We start from the raw sequence: 20,071 nt of genomic DNA, 5'->3' as shown, positions 1-20,071 counted from the left end.
GTTCGGTGAGTGAGTGAGTTATGGGCGTTGATTTTTGAGTGATATGCAGGTTTTTTTTGTTGTCGGTGTAGCGCCAAGCATTTGTTTCGTTGGCTCCCAGGCTTGTTCGCCTAATAATAGATCATTAATAGCGAGAAAAACTGATCGCATTTGGTGTAATAATTGTTTTTCGTAAATTTGTGGATTTTTAAATACAGGGAATCTTCGTATGATTTAAAAGTATATCACTTTTGGAAAGCAAGGTTGTAATTTCCGCTTAAAAACTGTACTTAACTGTAACTTATTAATATCATAAATTCCAAGACTATTTTTGGGATATGTTGCTCGTAGTGCGGTGAAAGGGCAAGATTTAAGAACAATATTTGTTTCATCGTTATACCACAAAAGACTTTTTAACCACTATCCTTTGAAGTCATTTTAGAGTCATCTAAAAATGCTTAAATTTGACTATTTATTTTGGCAGTCTGTAGCAGATCCACAGAAGTTTTTGGATGTCCAAAGATCCCATTCCACAAAAATCGGAGATAAGGCCACTTTAGAGTCCTCAAAAATGCTTGGCTGTAACAATTTATTCTAATAGTCAGTGGCAGATCCACACAGGGTTTTCGATGTCCAAAGATACCGCCCCACCGAAATGGGAGATAACTTCACTTTAGAGCTCTCAAAAATGCACAACTTTGACAATTTATTCTGAGAGTCAAGGGCAGGTCGACAGGGGGTTTTGGATGTTCGAAGATCCCGTCCCACCGAAATCGGAGATAAGACCGCTTCAGGGTTCTCAAAAAACGCCTAACTTTGGCAGTTTATTCTGAGAGTCCAGGGCAGGTCAACGGGGGGTTTTGGATGATCAAAGATCCCATCCCAACAAAATCGGAGATAAATCCATTTAAGCCCACAAAAATGACTAACTGTGATAATTTATTCAGGGAGTCAGTAACAGTTTTTTTATGTGCAAAGATCCCATCCCACTAAAATCGGAGATTTTAATGCAAGTTCAGAAAACTTTACGAAGTGACATCAATTTTAAAAATATGGAAGGAAACCGACAGTAAAAATGAAAACCTGGCTATTAGCTATTGCTGGGAGTAAAAGGAAAGTAATCGAAATTATCCTTTTCAGGCAGAAATTAAGAGAGATAAATTGGTGCCCACGCTTCCTGGTTATAAGATTCTAGTTATCGGCCCATATGGTTTTTTGTTTGGTTAAAGAACTTACCGTCATATCTTGTTCAAAATCATTTTAATATTCGTTTGCGTGATATATGTATTTGATCAAATTTGACCCGGACTGTCGAAAAACTATATTTTCACTTATTATTTACAAATATTTAATACTACCTTCGTAATAGGCTTTTGCCATCGCTTGATCCAATTTTCCATATACTTATACCGAAATGCTATAAGCCTATGTAAGTGCTTTCAGCGACTTTTGATTTTTTTCGGTTTCGGCTCATTTTTTTGCGCCATTGACTAGATTGTTGGACAGATTCGACGTCATATTTATAAACCAAGGTTTGGTCAACAGTAGAGATGCGTTTGTTGAATGCAGTGATCTTAGCTACTTTTTAAAATCTCTTTTTCGATCTCAACGTCGTTTTTATAGCCAATAAAATAACCAAAATAATAACCAAAACAATAACCAAAGCAATAACCAACACAATATCCAAAACATTAACCAAAATTAACAGATTTTAGAGATGTTGCGATGTTCAAGTTCAGTTTCTTTAACATCTTCGATCTCTACGTCATTGTTATACCCAAAACAATAACAGATATAATAACCAAAGCAATAACCAAAATATGTTAATAAGAGATGTTGCGATCCACAAGTACTTGTACAGTTTCTTTAACTTCTTCGCTGTTATCATCATTAATAAAGGTTGTTGGGCGACACGCATGAGGCAAGTTTTTGATGACTTCACGAACTTCACTGAATGCTATGCGCCGCTCAAAGATCTTGCTGATAAAGTAGTCTTCCTTAAAATAAAGACTTGCGAACTGTTTTTTTTTTTTGAAAAGAATGAGAGAGATTTGAAACTTGCCTTGTATCAAAAAAAATTTTAAAATATCTGATGAGAGTTGAAGGCAGTTTTGAAATGAAAGTTAGTCGTTTTTACGGTCTCTTGGTAACACTACCACAAAAGTCTTGCCTTAACACTTGAAAACTGCTCTATAAACTTTCGTTTTTGCGTTGATTTGAAATGAATTACCTTTTAGAAGGTAATAATTATTTGTATACATGAAATAATTATAAAATATTTGAATATGAATACTGATTATTATGAATATCTATATTTCATTGAAATATATAATTATTTTATCCTTCATGTTAGAATAACTATTAAATTCGTTAACTTTTATATTACCAACATTCCTTTTACAATACGTTACATAATTTCAATATTTTTACAAATCAATGTGCAATGTAAACCACTTTGTAGATTACAAAAATCTAATTGCTCGCACAAAACACAACTTCCAAAAGTGCAATTTGCATTTATGACACTTTTATGGTGACACTATCGATTACCGTATGCCCAAACAGTTGTTGCATTGTAACTGTTCAATTATTTGACAACGATTTTTTCAGTAATTAAGTAAATGTTAGTTGAATAATTTTTTGTGACTTAAATCGTTAATGCCCACACACTTCTATGGACATAAATGCTGTTGAAACCACACACACACATACACATCTATCATAAGTAGTATAGTATGTGTGGTTGTGTTTGAGCATGCTATTATGTGCATTTGTTGCATATGTGTGAGTAAATTATTTATTTACATGTAAATACACAGGTGTGAGATAAAAAAATATTTAAATTGCAGCCATTAAAGTATTTACATGACATATTCGTAACTACTTGCATGCGCATTACAAATACAATGCGAGTGCACGTGTTTGACACTCTGTCAAATAAATTTCGGAACACATTATTTTGGTTATTACACTTTATGAAATCTTATTTTTAACAAAATTATGATTTAACCAAATTTTTTTTTAAGAAATTTTATTATTTGTTCATTTTCTGAGTAATCTATAGAGAAAATTATTTATGATTATTATAAATTCAGTCGTTTTCGAGAAAATAATTACTTTAAAGAATAGTTCAAATGAAATTTCAGAAGATTCTAACTAGATCTAACCAACCCTTTTAGCTAACTATTCCATATTTTTATGAGATTTAGTAGCAAAGTATACGTATAGTTAAGGTGTTTTGAAAATATGAAGTAATGTCGGCTAGCCGGTTCATGAATTAGACTGTTGGAGCCAGTCTCAACCTTGTAAATGAACTCAAGCTAATTCATACACAGAAAGTAACTTCAAACTAAGTAACATTTAGTGTTTCAGGCCAAAATTGTGGTTGCCAAGCGGGCTTCTGCTCTGATCAGCAAGTCCATAAACCTTCTTATGGCTAGCTAAGTGGCCATTAAGGCCATCCGTAGCGCCAATACTAAGTCTTACGGCGTTAGGTTCAGTAAGTAACTCAGTTACTATAATTAGGGTACTCAGGTATAGAGAAAGAGAAGGAAATGTAAAGGCAAATGAGGCAACACAAATCTTAACATTTACTTACATTTAAGCTGTCCCGGACCATCCAGCTCTTTCAAGTGTTGTTTGAAGCAATGAATCCTAGAGGAAAACCTCAGGTCTTGGAGCGCAAGCAACACAGGGCATACTACAAAGTTACTCTGGGGGTAGTGTTGATACTGGCAATAAAAAAATGCCTTCTATTAGGTAATAAACGACTTAGTAATCTTGTAGGGATCATCACAGAGCACTTATACTTAAGATCTTACCTTCAGTAAATACGAAAGGTCGATTTGGCGAAATGCAGAGCATACGCGGAAGATGATGAGACGCTGCAACATTATCTATGTGAATGCCCAGCTTTTAGCTAGATGTGAAAAGACATATTTCCAATGCTTCAAATTAAGAAACATTGGGCCGCTGGGCTTGGAAAAACCAGATTTTTTACCAAATCCACCTTTTTTCAACCAACCAACCTAACCAAGGTATATTGAACTCAGTTAGAAACTAAAAATTAGCTCTTCTATCATCACTAGATCTGCTATTTGTTCAAGAATTTGAATATTAGCCTTATGTTTCCTAAAAAAAAAGAATTCCTATAAGGATAAGGATAGTAAATAACGGTTTTATTTAGGAGTAAAAAAGTTGTGGATCTACCTGTAAGAGTGCTCTTCTTCGTTTTTAACATTTTTTCTTATGAAATGGAGTGTAAAAATTTATTTCTCTCTGAGAGACCTCTTCGAGACAAGAGTGTATACATTTTATTTTCAATATACGAGTATTTATAATAAAAAATACCAACAAACTTTTACCGATTAGCAAGCGAAGGTATTGGAAAATCACTTACACTCCTTCAATTACTTCTAAAAACCCCGTAACGAAACTCATTGTCTTTCTCGTTCAATTGCTTCTACCTCCCCAATACAATTATCTCGCAGGTATATCGGCAGAGAAAAATCGGTCAGAGTTTGGTTTGTCGACTCCATGATCCAGAAGATCCAGTATGAAGTCAAAGAGTGTAAGGATTTCTAAATTCCCAGGCACATGTTCTTTTAGAAATCCAGGACTCTCCAAGTCTGATAGCAACTTTCGCGGCCATACACCTTGCGTCGGTTTCTATGGGCACTACATATATGCAGAATAGCATATTATACTTTTGGGTGAGAGATCCCACCTTTTGCTAATGGCTCCTTTGCAGCAGTATTAGGCAATTAATGCATTCCTTTTTCTCTAATTAATAGTATGCTTCCATAAAAGCTGTCTACCTAGGATGAAAGCAATAGATAGATAGCAAGCGAAGGTATTGGATAATCGTCTTCACGTTTTTGCTGGTCTTTACAGCTTTTTCATAACCAAGGTTGAAACATCTTTTGTAGGAAACATCTATATGTATAGCATCAAGATTAAAAATCGCGTCAGCCGATTGCTGCTTTGTCTAACAATAAGCCTTTATTAGTTCAACATTCTAAACATTTCTACAAAATTTTATTTTCATATCTTCACTTGTTCATATCACCGTCGAAGCTTATAGTAAGTCCATGAAAAATTTTATAAAGCATTGGCAGACTTGCATTTTTAGAATACGTGAAAAATATATATATTTTTTTTTATTTTATTTTACTTTATTTTTTTTTTATTTACAATTTTTTTATAATTATTCCTTGAACTTTTATAACAGAATATAATATGTGGGGTTAATACACACGAACGCGCCTTCCTATCTGTGTTATCGTTGATATTACAAAATGTGACAATTTAACAAAATTACTTGTAATATTAATACAAATTTTTATACCCACGGCAACAGACAGACAAACGCCAGCAAAAGTGCGGCAAAAGCTGGCAAATAATTGCATATACACACATACATGTATAAAAATTGAAATACAAATACATATACAAAATTGTGTGTACATTGCCGCCATTGAAGCAAGTGAACAAGCAAAGCTACTAAAACGCTTAGCCCGCCTGTCCGACATTCGACCTAACAATCTGGTCTGGTCAATACTAAATGTTTACCGCAACTTGCCGGCCAACGTTTAGTCGACATAGAAATTAATAAATATGCAACAACACACATACATATACATACATACGTGTGTGTCTGCTTATGTAAATATGTATGTATGTATCGATATTATGTGTGTCTCGTTGGCCAGACAGTGTTATTTGCATATATTCAGGTGAGCCTTTATTATCAATGGCGCGCAGACAAAAGAAAATACTCCCTAATAATATACATATAAATATATATATACAATACATATTTGCATATAAACACACACCCTTCATGTATTTGCTTTTTTTCTGCGCGTGTATTGGTGGAAATTTTAATTCTTTAATAGAGTTTCAATGATTGTCCGTCCGCCTATTTGTCTCACGCAATTCAGCGTCGTCTGCTGAGCGGTTATATGTTATAATAGAACTTTGTATATGCATATGTATATATGTATTTACATATACTTATGCACCTATTTTAGTCTAAAATATAGTATTATATTGGCTTGAAGGGAGTTATTTATATACAAAGGTTTATATAAGCAATTATGTATGTCCGAACATGCGCCAATAATAATAATATGTCTTTTTATGCAAATATATATGTATGTACATATATATCTACATATATATTTATATATATAAATATAAACGCATTTATCATCATCAAAAGTGCTTAGGTATGCGTATCAGATAAGCAGATATGTAATGGCGCGAACATTATGGCCGGCACGTCGGTTGTCTGTCATTACTGCGCTACCATTGGGAATAAATTAAACAACAATTTTGAAAGAGTTGCCAATAACTTGGTGTTTGATCTAATTGCTGTCTGAATTGATTTCTAGCGAACTGCTGTTATGCGATAAATCAAAAGTTGGCAACACCAAATTACTGGTGAATTTCGCAGAGCTTTGAATTATTTTGGTTTTTATGGGAGCAATACACATTCGGGGTTTAATATTACCTGTCACGAGACAAGTACTGTCGGCAGAATATTTTACATTTTTACTCTATATCCATCTTTCTCATTGAAAAACTGTGAGCTGACAGGCTCAATATACATTTAAAACTAGTTTAGGTTAGATTAGGTTCGAAGATTGATCCAGAGATCGCACTCGCACTACTATATGTAGTCCTTTGTGAACAGGACTTCATTTTTCTCATTGAAAAGCTATGAGATGACAGCTCCAATACACATTTAACAATAATTTAGGTTAGGTTAGATTGAATGGCTGATCTAGATATCGTACTGGACTTTTATATTCCTGCATTCAATCTTATAATTAAGCAAAGCGCCTTCTGGCCAATAAGAATTTTCCCCAGGCATTTAATTTCTATTTCCACCAACTTGGTGGGATTTCAGAAGGTGTGAGCTCCTAAGTGTTTAAGCCTTGAGCTCGCAAATCTCGGGATAATCAAGTCTTCCTCCATACGGCTTCTGCAGCTGGTGTTTGGTAAGACTCTCAACCTGATAGCATGAACGCAGACAGAACACTGCCCGGTTAGAACTCCCACAACTTGGAAGAGGTTAGCTGTACTGCGCGTAAATAACTTACCGGATCACTTAAATCTTGCGGCAGCGCAGGAACTAAGTTAAGAAAAGCTTTGCAGTTACCTGCCGTGTCACTGTGGACTGCCACTCATACTAGATTTATCACAAAGTGACTCGATGTCATTGATAACCTACCTGCACCTACCTCTCTCCAAGTTTTGATCCATCCGTAAAGAAGGTCACAGCCCTTCTCCTTCAATGGCTTCTAGCCCTCAGAACTATCTCGCAAACCAAAGTTTGGTTTGTCGACTTCAAGATTCAGAAGATCCGGTATAAAGTCGAAGAGTGCCAAGATTTCTGAATGCCTTCGCACGTGTTCGTTTAAAAACTCAGATTCTCAGAGTCAGATAGGAACTTTCGCGCCCATACATCTTACTGCAAGTTCTATGGGCTATATGCACAGAATAGCATATTCTACTTTCGGCTAGAGACCCCACTTTTTGCTAAATTACTAGGCAATTAATATATTCCTTGCTCTCTCCTTAATATTATGCTTCCATGAAAGTTTTCTATCTAGGACGAAAGCAATAGACAAGCTAACAAAGTTAACGAGCTCGTCATTCCTCAGTTTTCTGACGGCCGTATTGTAGTAAAATCTGTTAGCTCCTAATATAGCTATAGAATTAAAGGTCAACAGCTTGTATGATAATAATATTCATTATGCCACTCTTGATTCTTCCAAAAAGTATAACTTTGCCAATTTATTCGGGCACTAAGGAAAAGGAAATTGATATGCTCTCTCTATTGATTTTTCAAACCGAATTTTACAATTTTATTATTGACAATAATACATATATAAAATAGATAATTAATTAAATAATTTTTTTTAATAATAAAGTAATATGTATATATATTTAATAACATAATGCTGTTTAGTTGCATTAGATAATACAAATATCGATCAATAAATTGGTTATTGCAGATTTGAATCGCTTGGAAAAGTCACCACTACTCGCCAATGGCTACAATCCCCCGCCCATCAATCATATGGCCTTCATGCAAATGAATCACCATCCCGGCACGGCATTAATGTCACCCGGCATGCCGCCGCATGGCTTACACGCTCGTCCCGACAGTCAAATGCTGAAAGCCGCCGCTCAAGGCGGCATGTCCGCGGCGAATATGGACGCATTGGCGCGTTCCGGCATTTGGGAGAATTGTCGCGCTGCTTATGAGGATATTGTTAAACATTTGGAACGGTAAGCATATTTAATCCCTTTGTATCAGAGAATGAATTTTAATGTTTTTCCAGTTATGAATAATAAGCTATCCTAAGTACTAATCCCTCTTTAGGAATACCGATATTTCTCTCAAAAAACTAGAAAATTGTTAGCAATTTAAAGGTTAACAGAACTATAACTTTCTTTTTGATCCCGAAGTAACTTTTAAAAATTAAATTTTGAAGAAAATTTAGAGAAAGTTTTCAAACTTGGAAGCAATAGAAGGAACTAATATCTCTCCTAAGGAATAGTAAACAATTTTGCTCCCCGATGACATCAAGTTAAGAAGTTGATCGTCATATAGAGGAACTATTTCAACCTTAGTTGAGACTCCAATGGTTAATTATGGAGTTTTGCGACACCTCACTTGGCTGATATCCAGACAGATGTGGAAAGATTGCTCTGGACTAGTAAAAATGTTCTCAACAGTCTCATAGAATGTAGGTTGTTGTTGCGGCAGGAAACATTCCTGTAGTAATTTCGTGGAACTGTGCCGGGTTGATAGTCCTTGGTCGGATAAAAATCCGGCTCCGTTCCGATTACTTAGACCGAACTGTCTGGAAATGGCTTAGAATGAAAGCTTAAGTTGAACACTGTAGTAAGATTAGATATGCTCGAAATGAATTGGTTTCCGGGGCTTGTTGTTTTCGGAGTAAGAAATTGTTTCACGTTTTCTTAAAATATAGATCGTTAGCGCTTATAATAGTTTAGTTCTAATAACCCAAAATGAAGTAGGACTACTTCCACAAACTTTAAAGAAAAAATATGACCTTTGGTGGAAGATATTGTGCATTGTATTTGACTACCATCCAAATATTTTTAATGAGGTTAGGTTTATTTTTGGGTAAAGAATTTCGCAGGCTTAGAAGGCTAGTTTCCACCTCGGTTCTACCTATTTATGAGATATTCGCGATAATTTGTGGAATAGTAAATAGTAAGCAGTGGAGTAGCACTTTGACATGCCCATATTTGTAGGTGAGATTGCCCATGACCTTTGGTAGGCCTGTAACCAGAACCTTTTGCTTATCCTAAAGTTAGAATGAAAGTAATATTGTCTTATACTATACTTGTCTCTTTTCTCTCACATTTCTTTGCCAGCTTACGTGAAGAGCGCACTGATGAACGTCAGCAAATGAATAGCGGTGGTGGCGTTGGCAATGAGCCGAAGATACGCGATCTAAGCTCACGAAATTGTAAGTACTTTTGTCTAACTACCGACATATACATTTTTCACCAAGCAAACGTCACCGAAAACATAAAGTATATACAGTGCCTTTATCTTTCTTCTATTACAACCCTTCAGCTGGTTCGCCGAGTCGTCAAAGTCCCGTACTGAATCTCTCGAAATCCGGCGGCAATACCGATCAAGGCAGCAATTGTGATGACCGCAGCGAACGCAGCGAAATGCATTCGCCAGTGCATTCGGTGCGCGATGGCAGCGTCGGTGGCGGCAGTCAGGGTGTGATTGGCGTGGAGGACGACGATGACGAGAATCTGAGTGATGATAATGCGTCAGAAGTCGACGAACGCTGCGCCAAAGATGAAGAAGGTGAGTGCACTTTGTTTTCGAGCAATAAACACACCAAAGACAAGGGGTAATGAAAGAAAAGGGGGCGTGGATATATACACATAAGCTTATATAGTGTCATAAATACTACAGCACAACTCAAAGCATGCACAAGCTGGCTGCAAGACTGAGTAATGTTTCTTTAACGCATTCCTTTTGTTTCTTCTTCTTCTGTTTCTTTTTTTGGCCGGCCCTGCTTTTGTTTGCACAGACTTAAGTGATACGGAACGTGATAATATAACGTCGTCGGCGGCGTCACAACGTCATCATCCACTGCATCATCACCACCACCACCAGCTACATCATGGCGCCAACAGCAATGCCATGGGCGTGGGCGAACGTGGCGGTGTAGCGGGCGGACCAGGCGCCGGTGTTGGTGTAGGTGTCGGTGTTGGCGGCCTTGGTGTTGCCGCCGCCGCAGCTGCCGCCACCGCTGCTGGTCTCAACGAACGCGACGTACTCAACACGCATGCGGCGTTACAACAATCACCCGTCTCTACACACAATGCGGCCGCCGTCGCAGCGTTGCAACAACATCATCAGCGTGCGCTCAACTATTCACATTTGGCAGCGGCCGCAGCCGTCGCTGGCGGTGCCGCTGGTGGGCCCGGTGCGAATGCTGCCCTCACCAATGGACCTGGCTCCGGTGGCGCTCTTGCCGGTACAGAAGCTCTGCTGGCAGCCAACGATGCCACTGCCGCTGCCGCTTTGGCTGGTGGGCTAGCGCTCGGTCCACTCGCTATGGATTCGCATGGGGTGCCATCGTCAACGGAGGCGTTGCTGTGCAATATACAGACTTTACTGAAAGTGGCTGTGGACAATTCAAGACAGCAGGAGCGGCAAATCACCTATGAAAAAGGTGAGAAACTCATTTGTATAGTTGTCAGTTAGTAGGAAAAGCTAAAACAAAGTGAAAACAGCGTAAAGTGTTAGTTGTCGTTTGACAGCCGACGGACAGCGCAGCTGACTGCGTAGTTTTAACTTTATGGGCTTTTCACCCTTTTTTACTTTTTATTGGCGGCTCCATTGTGACTTTTACCTTGCCGCTTTGATCTTTGCGCTTTGTCAATAAATCTCTAATCGACTTTCTCTATTTCTTTTCTTCTCGTTTCGTTTTTTTTTGCCGCTTTTCCTTGCAGCGGAGCTCAAAATGGATGTTTTGCGCGAACGCGAAGTCAAAGATTCATTAGATCGGCAATTAGCTGATGAACGGAAACTCAGAGGTGAGTTGCAACAAATGTATACTTATAGAGTTACACATACATATAATTTCTATACAAAAAGGCTTATTGTAATTGCATTGCAACTGCAGTCGCATGCTGCTTCGGTACTGTAGTTGTTGGTGCTTGCGAGATCGGCTCTACAGACAAGCGTCTCTTGGCAGCTAATTAACATTTTATGCTAATTTGAGGTTAAATGAAGTCGTTTTAAGACTGTGGGTTATAGCAAAGTTCGTTAAAAAGGAAGTAATTGTGGTGACTTTTTAATATAAAAGAAAATCGGCAATAACATATGGACCGAAGGAGTAAAATACAAAAACTAAAATCGTGCAGTGGTTCTTTATAGCATATAGAACGCTAAAAGAGTATCCATTGCAAAAAGTTTGTAAAATATAAAGCTTTTAAAAGAATAACACAAAAGCTTTCAAAGCTTCGAAAGCTTCTAAGGTTGTACCAAATCGTTAGTTATCGATAAGGAGGACAGCAAGTGTAGTATTCCCTGATCAACTATTAAGGAGTTAGGGTAATCTAGTCCACAAAAAAATAACCTTATTTTGACAGTTTATTATGGAGTTAGGCTAGCTAGTCCCTAAAAAGAGCTTATTTTAGGAAATCATTGTGGAAAAAGACGTCAGAATCATCTTTTTCAAGAGTGCTTTGACGAGTGACAGTGATTCTAAGAAATCGACGGACTTGTAAAATATAGGTTAAATTTTCAACCAAAAAATTATCTATATACTACGAACTGAACCTCTCTGGAGGTGAAAAGAATACGCCCCCATAGCCTTTGTGGACATAGATGACGCTTTCAATAACATCCATGCCAAAATTATACTGAGCGCGCTTAAAAATCTGGTCATCTCCGAATCTTCGGGTACATGTTGTGGCCTACACTGATGATATGGCGATTTCGGTTAGAGGTAAATTCCCAAGTACCTTCGAAAACCTTACACAAGCAGTAATTAATTACATACATATAGCGATAGGCCGGACTAAACATACATAAATGAGAGCAAGTCAAAGCTAGTATTGTTCACCAGGAAACACAGAATTCCACAATTTATACGGCCGATAAAAATGATACCAGGCTAACAATGTGAGATAAGGCAAATTACTAGGGACTAGGACTAACGTCTCATATAGTATATGCATCAGTAGATCTCTTAGCACAACGCCAAATCAGGCACTAAACATTATTTTAAATATACTGTCCCAGTCTTGAGCTATAAGCAACTGGTAGCGAAGTCAGTTGTTAGATTAAGATAATCCTTCCTAATAGTTGGCTGTAATAAGAGTCATTCTAAGATACTTAGTACGGATATTTGAAATCTTATAGAATTAAACTTAGAATCAGTAGCCAATACTGCCTTTCCTTTCAAAGAAGAGGGGAAAAGCTGGACAGTGGTACAGGGATAAATATCTATACGGATGGACTCGAACTGGATAACCGAGTGGGAGAAAGTGTCTGTTCAGGCAAACGTGAAATATGGGCCGCTTTGCATAGGCGTGTCGTCAGCCATCCACTCTACATACCTACCTACCTACATATCAATTGAATAACGTTTTTACGGTCTTAAAGTGTGCTTAAAGCCAAAAAATATTTTCAGATTTCTTTTTTTAATATCGTGGACTGGTGTAACCCCTTAATGCATCGGTTTTTTTTATTTTTGGAATGCCTCAAAATACTGACTGAAGTTATGCCACCTATGAATAAAGGAATTAAATCTGAAATCCGAACCAAGAATTATATATTTATATACAAAATCTATTTTTAACTCGAAATTTAATCAATCTCTCGCACCACTTCTCCTTGCTTATGCCTCGTGTACATGTAAAATATATGTCCCTTTTTGTTAAACTCCATTGAAGAGCTTCTACTTTATGTCCCTGTAAGTAGTTGTCACAATTAGTTAATACATTTTGTAATATTCAATCGCCAGCAATTATCTGTTGTAAGGCAGCTGGAGTCTAGAAATACAGGTATATATGTACATACATATGTGATATGCTTATAACTTTATTGAAAGTATTGTCTATATATTTGTATGGCAAAGCAAGTCTTTGTAAATATCGAAGACGCAACAACTGATTAATATTGAATTCCTTCGATGGACACAACAAGGAGACAAATCAGCGCAAATCAAGCGAATATTAATCGGAATTGACTTAAATAGCGATGACACCTGATATGATTAAGTACAAAAGGGACTAAAAAATATAGCTGTACATATGTATGTATAAAGTATATATTGTGAACCGAATTCATAAATAATCATAAAAGAATTAAACACGGTGCAATGATTTGCAAACGGACCTCGCAACAGTTCCAGAATGAATGCCGCAAAATAAGCAAAGAGAAACAGTAAAATCGAAATGTCAGAATTATGGATTTGCTGAATGTTTGTTTGGATTTTTCATTACGTTGTTTTTGTTTTTGAAATTATTTTTCAAGAGAAATCACAATTCGATTTCATTTAATATCATTTCATTAGTCATTTACAGTTGAATGATTCCTTTCGAAAAGTGAGAGAGGTGAAGAGAGGCAGTGCGGTAAAATGAACGATTATGCGTGAATTTGTTTGGAGTTGTCTTCGAGTTTTATGGGTTTTCGGTCACACATGCTTCGACAATTAATTTGCATTGCATTGTTTTAGAACGATATGTATATACGAGGACGGTTCGTTAGTGACTTACCCTTGCCAATCGATACTGACATTGTTCCAAGAGGTAATTGCTATCATGTAGTATATTCTCATAGACGTTTACGGTCAAAATTTCCATCTGTATTGCTAAATCCAACAGAATTAAACTTAAATTCAGTTCCCAGTATTGCCTTTCCATGCTCAGAAGAGTGGGAAAGGGGTGAGGTGAACAGGTATACGAGGTTAAATATCTATACGGAAGGGTTCAAATTAGATAATCAGGTGTGAGGAGATGTCTTTTTAGCAAAATTAGATATCCCAATCGCCTTCTGAGAACCAGACCACTGCAGTGTGTTTCGAGCGAAAATCACTGTAATTAAGGAAAGCCTTCTTGTTTTGACAAAGAGTGTGCTCAAATTGAAAAGAAAAAATAAAATTGGACTAACTACTTCATGTATACTTCAAATTTGGCAATACTGTACTTCTGCGAACCGCCAAAAGGTCCTTAACAGAGCAGAAATACGAGTCGCTCCGGTATGGAGGTTAACGCTGCCTCTGAGACATGGCTTGAAAACCACCAGAAAACGTGTTTTTCAGGCATATTGAAAAAGTCTGAGCGTCGTTTGGTCAAGTGTTTTGGACCAAAAGGAGTATATGTTGAGCAATAATTAGCCATTTTTCCAAAATTTTAATTTTTCTTTCGTAGACTAAACAATTATTGTGCCACCCTCGTACTGCCATACAAATATTAGTATATTGTCTTCTCCTCAGTACTCCCGCATTCATTTGTGAATTTATAGCATTTTTGCATAACATGTGTGTAGTGTCTTTTCTCTTTCGCCTTTGGCCAGCCTTAAGGCCCCTCTTTAGCGTCGTCGTTCTTATCATTAAATCTACCACAAATGGCAAAAAGTCGACAAGAAATCGCTGAAATCGTACATTGCATAGGCAACATATGTTGCGGTTTTTATATGACTATTCCAATGCCAAGCACAAACATACATACATCCCGATAGGGGGAATGAGTTATGGAGTGCAGCTTGTTGTAGTAGCGTCTGGAGTCTCGTCCGCGCTCAAATCGGGTCCAAACAACAATTCACTGCTGACAAGTAAACATACAAATTGCATGCAACAAAACTTCTAATTGCAACTAATAACAACAACGTCGGCCGAACCGCGAACAACACGAGCAGATTTTTCATCTTTCGCCATTGCATGCGAAGCGTCCATTCATTCTCGTAATCACACATTTGCTCATTCGGCGCGACTTACAATGGCAATTGGAATGCCGAAGTTGTACGAAAAAAGCGCAAAACAGGAAAATACGAAATAAGTTATATTTAAAAATAAAGGAAATGAAAATTAGAGCAAAAATTGTTGCAGATAATTGGGGCTTTGAGCAGTCCATACATGTGTTCTTCTATGTTTACATATTTAATTATGCACTGAATTGTGAATAGAACGAGCATTTGTAGGCATAATGACTTGATTATTATATTATTTAAGGAAAGGCTAAGTTTATTTTGCTTTATGTCCGAGTTATCCTCGAGTTTTACTTAAATCAAGGGACGAAATTTAAAATCTAAGTTTGCGCGAAAAAGGTCAAGGAAGGGTGGGCCATTCATAGTATTAACGGAATTAACACATTGACCAATATAAACCCTATAAAGTCTGCTGACAAGTCGGAAATTATTATATCGAGTATATTGTGGTCAGATATGAGCTAATTAAATTTTCTTTTGATATTAAACTGAAATACGCTCGAAAATATATTTCCACCGAATTTTATTTAGAATAACTCCTATTTTGACATTATTTGTGGACTTAAAACCAGGATTAAAAGTTCACTTGGTTTTTCTAGGTTAGGTTAGCGTGGTTAATTTAGAGAGTTCGACATGGACTGCTATGTGTAATTTTATGTCAAGCCATAGAAAAGAAGAACTCCTTATCCATTACCCAGGACAGATCAACTTGGAGGCGACCTGCACTACATCCACTGGTTTCTCTAAGATAACCCATTAATTCGTCGATAAAATAGGTTAAAGCCAACCGGAAGATTCAAATTCTCATATTAGGCGTATGGGGCTGCCATTGTATACATTTTTGCCATCAAAACATATTATTATCAGAAAAAGATGCTCACTGAGGTGCATTAAGATAACTTACAAACTGACCGATATAATGGATACACAAACAACCGGAAGTTTAAAATCCGTATATGGTATTTGGTTTATAGCAGTAGGGATAGTATTGAGTCGATCTTACCTTTTTAACAAAAGATCATATTAATATCTAGAAAAAGTCGTCTCTGCATATCATGAAGATATCTCAGAGGTTAGCTTGTGGTCTCGGTAAAAAGTCAGACAAAAGTTTGGTGGTCAAATTTAATTATGAGCATTTTTGAGTGAAGCGCCATATCTGGAATGGACTATTTATGCAAAATTATACTTCAATATCTTCCTTTGTGTTTTACTTGTATTTTTAAGAGAAGTGAAGTTAAAACTGTTTTATAGGAAAAGTTGGCTTGATTATAGTCCGGTTTCGCCCAGTTTGTTAGCTACAGATGTCAAGGTTATGGCATTCACAAAATTTGGTTGAAGTTGGTCAAGTATTAGCTGAGATATGGAGTTTGCCCTAAAAGTGGGCAGTGCACTGCCCGAGTATAAAAAAATCTGCCTAAATTTTTCTAAAAATGTTTTAATTTTTTTTTCAAAACTTAAAATTTGAATTTTCGAAAATGTTTATAGTTTATATGTAATTCTTTTTTTATTTCGCTTCATATACTTTCACAAATCACTTTCAGGGCACAACTGCACTTATTAAGTACCTACAATTCGTATTTAAATACATACATTTATACCTACATTTGCTCATATTCGCATATAATTTAACTTATTGTCTTTCTTGAGTGGGTTGTCAACGCTCAACGCTTGCCTTCTGCCTACGAGCAGCATTCGCATTTAGTGAGGTGTGTCAATACGAATTAATTCAGAGTCTGCTTGGTGGAACGGAAATGGAGTTACTGAAGGGTTTTATTATTTAAGTGCGTACCTATCTACCTACATAACTACCATATATGTATATGTACATACTATATATAAATGTGTATATGTAATCTGCCGTGGGAGATGAGATCAAGTTTTGCAAGGATCGCAATAAACATTGAAATAGCTTTATGGGCTGGAAATGTAATATTATTGTAACGGTGGTCGTGGTTGAGAAAGATAGCAAGATTTACAATATAGTGGAGCCCTGTGACCTTTAAGAAAACAAAAAATATAGATTTTGGTTATCATCATGTTGTTGTAACAAAAAAGTTCCTGAAGAGTAGAATGTATAGATTAGGGTGAATCTAAGTACTACTAGTGAAAGCTAGGATCCAAAAAAAAATTTTTTTGAAGAGTGAACTATATACATTTGAGTGGGCGAACTAAAAACCTTTTTACATTAGGGCGGGCAAAAAAAAATATATTCTTTTCACTGCCTTCGAAAATATTATATATAGTATATTAGTTCCAGTGGGATCCCCATCTTAAAGCTCAGCCATGAAACCTTACCTAATCTAACCAGGGCGATCCCCATCTTAAAGGTCAGTCACGAAACCTAACCTAACCATTCTAGAAAAAATTCTGCTTTCGCAAATTTTCTATACAGTAGTCCCAGTGAAATCTCCTTCTTAGGGATCTAACTTAACCAGTGCGATCCCCATCCTAATGAACAGTCATGAAACCTAAACTAAACGTAAAATTATAAAGGACCTGCATAGTAAAATTTGTTAGTCCACTAAATTTTGATCTCTAAAACTGAATAAACACAATTGATCTTTGACTTGGTAACCCTCTCCGCGTCCACGCACTTATAGTTACTCATATTTATGAGCGCTTCAATTGACGAAAACGCTAATCGGCTTTGACTTGAATATCTCTGGCCGTAGTTTGGCTGTAAATAGACGCAGAATGAACTGACGACGATGACGTTGACGTTGGTTGTACTGAAAGTAATTGAATTACATAAGTGAGGCCCACACGCAAAACGGATTCGCAGTTGACTGCCTCGTTAAACATAACATAAACGAGTGTAGATCGTCAAAGTACCGGACCGAACAAGCAAACGTACGAACGAACGCAGCGAACATTTGAACGAATGAATGATCAATTGAATGGACAGCCGGCAGCAATCAATGGCAAATCAGCAGCAAATACAAATATTCGTTGGATTTATGAAAGCTACTATATATGTACATATGTATATACTTAAATATATGTATGTATGTATGAAGAGTGCAACAACAATTGTGCTCAATGATCTGCCAGCAGCATGCCGCGCGCAGACGCATCACAAACAAGCTGTCGGCCTGGATCCGCAGTCCGAGCGGCGGTCGGTGGGTCTTTGGGTCGCCTGTTTGGTTGATTGCTTGCTTGACTGCAGGCGTGCTGCAGTTGCATATTGAATTACAATTTCATGTCTGTCTTTTTTTGCTTTTCTGCTTAGCTACACTTCACTGTCTTTTTTTCTTCGGATTTTTCACAAAATTAATTTTCCATTGTGTAATTTTCGTTGCAGTTTTGTATCAGAAACGCTACCGTCGCGAGCGTAAAATGCGCATACGCTACCAACAGCAGCTGGACGGTGGCAAACGAAAACTGACACACCCATCAAATGCGGGTGGCAGCAGTGGTGGTGGCAGTGCCAACAATGGTGGTGCCGTCGGGCCCAATGCCAATGAGGAGGGACGCAGCAGCGTGGGCGGTGAATGCAAAAATAATAGCGGCGAAGCAGTGACACGTAAAACGGAACCAGGTTGGTAGCTCATACATTATTATAGAATATATTAGAAAATATTTGAGATCTAAGAAGCCTTACGCAGCCCTCCTACAGCTATTTAGAACCCACCAAATTTTTCTATTATTTCTCTAGTATATACATATACAGTTATATTGCATTTCTGCAAACATTTTCTAACTCTTAAAAACTGAATCACTACACTCGAAACTACGATTAACCGCCCCTTCTTTAACAAACAGCCTCTCCCTGTGCTCTCAATCTCGCCCCTTAGATAACGATTGCAAATCGAGCGAAAAGTCTGAGAAGTCGTTGAATTCCAATGATGGCTGTTCGCTAACGCAGCAAACCCAAAATGCACAACAACAACAACAATCACAGCAAACGCAGTTACAACAACAACAGCATCACCAATCACAATCCCAATCATTGTCACATCATCATCTACAACAACAACAGCAACAACCACTGCACCTGAGGCAACGTTCGGAAAGTCCCAGTTTTAAACGTGAACCACACTCGGATCGTGATAGTCCGCTCGTCGGCCGTCGTAGTGTCGATCGTTTGGAGCGTTGCGATCGTGATCATGCCGAACGTGAGTCGCGTGAACATTGCGAACGCTCAGAACGTGATTGTGGCGACACCGCGGCCATTGAGCGTTCACTGAGCATGCCACCCACTTCACAGGCGGAGAGCAGTTTGGCGGCGGCGGCCGCAGCAGCTGCTGCAGCGGCTGCAGCTAGTGGTGGCAAGGCACCATGGAACTATCCGGGCATCGATTTGATGGCCACTGGCGCCTTTTGGCAGAACTATTCCGGTGAGTTTGGTGGAAGAAATTTTGAAATATTTTCATTTATAGTATTATAAATAAATTTATGTTTGTGGGGGGTCTCCGTTGAGTGAAAGCAATTTTGGAGGTCTGTAAAAGTTATATTGTAATTATAAGCAAAAATATGCCTATGCCCTCTTAAAAATTTGTCTGCAATATAACAAAGTGATTGAGAGTAGCTGTCGTAATCCCTGTTTCAATAATTATGTTTTGATCAGGTTAAGGTTCGGGTTTCTCAGTCTTTGTTTTTGTTGACCTGTTCTTTATGAATTGCCGAAATGTTATAATTTATTGTTATTGTAAACTTCTGGCTATGCGATATTCTTCAAATTTGTTGTCCATATTTTTATGCTCTATCGGGACTCATCTAATAATTTATTTAATACAGCACTTTTCGGGAAAACCTTAAAAATCTCGATATATGTAGATCAAAAAGGTCTATAGAAAACTGGCTCTTATGTTTCTCAATTACTCGAAGTTATGATTTCCGATTATTTTATTCATTTATAGGTTAGTTTGGTCTCGTAAAAAAGTAGGACCATAAGTTCATGTAAAGCTTACAAATTAATTTAGCTGTTTGCCAAAATAGAGGGTCTAATTATTTTTTTTTTTTGCCAAAAAGTTTTTAAATTTTATAAGGAAACTACGAAAACCCTATAAAATAAATCATCACAGTGTCTAGCTGAGTCGATTTAGCTATGTATCCATTTCTTTGTCTGTCCATAGGCGA

General features: G+C 37.3%; 1 protein-coding gene across 4 annotated transcripts in view; it reads left to right on the top strand.

Annotated features, from left to right (window-relative positions):
• LOC126752806 (uncharacterized) overlaps positions 1-20,071 on the top strand; it is a 67,801-nt gene that overhangs the window by 46,783 nt on the left and 947 nt on the right. For 3 of the 4 annotated variants that reach the window (XM_050463792.1, XM_050463793.1, XM_050463791.1), the window contains exons 5-11: positions 8,004-8,280; positions 9,400-9,494; positions 9,605-9,850; positions 10,080-10,727; positions 11,008-11,091; positions 18,294-18,530; positions 18,787-19,329. In XM_050463792.1, the coding sequence (XP_050319749.1) occupies positions 8,004-8,280; positions 9,400-9,494; positions 9,605-9,850; positions 10,080-10,727; positions 11,008-11,091; positions 18,294-18,530; positions 18,787-19,329 (2,130 nt within the window). Of the gene's footprint in view, positions 1-8,003; positions 8,281-9,399; positions 9,495-9,604; positions 9,851-10,079; positions 10,728-11,007; positions 11,092-18,293; positions 18,531-18,754; positions 19,330-20,071 lie in introns of those variants that run through there. The other variant, XM_050463794.1, reaches the window with a different exon arrangement.

Source organism: Bactrocera neohumeralis, chromosome 3 (assembly GCF_024586455.1).
Source record: "Bactrocera neohumeralis isolate Rockhampton chromosome 3, APGP_CSIRO_Bneo_wtdbg2-racon-allhic-juicebox.fasta_v2, whole genome shotgun sequence".
Lineage (NCBI taxonomy): Eukaryota > Metazoa > Arthropoda > Insecta > Diptera > Tephritidae > Bactrocera > Bactrocera neohumeralis.
The sequence above is the reverse complement of the archived record's forward strand: the minus strand, read 5'-3'. Positions and strand labels throughout refer to the sequence as shown.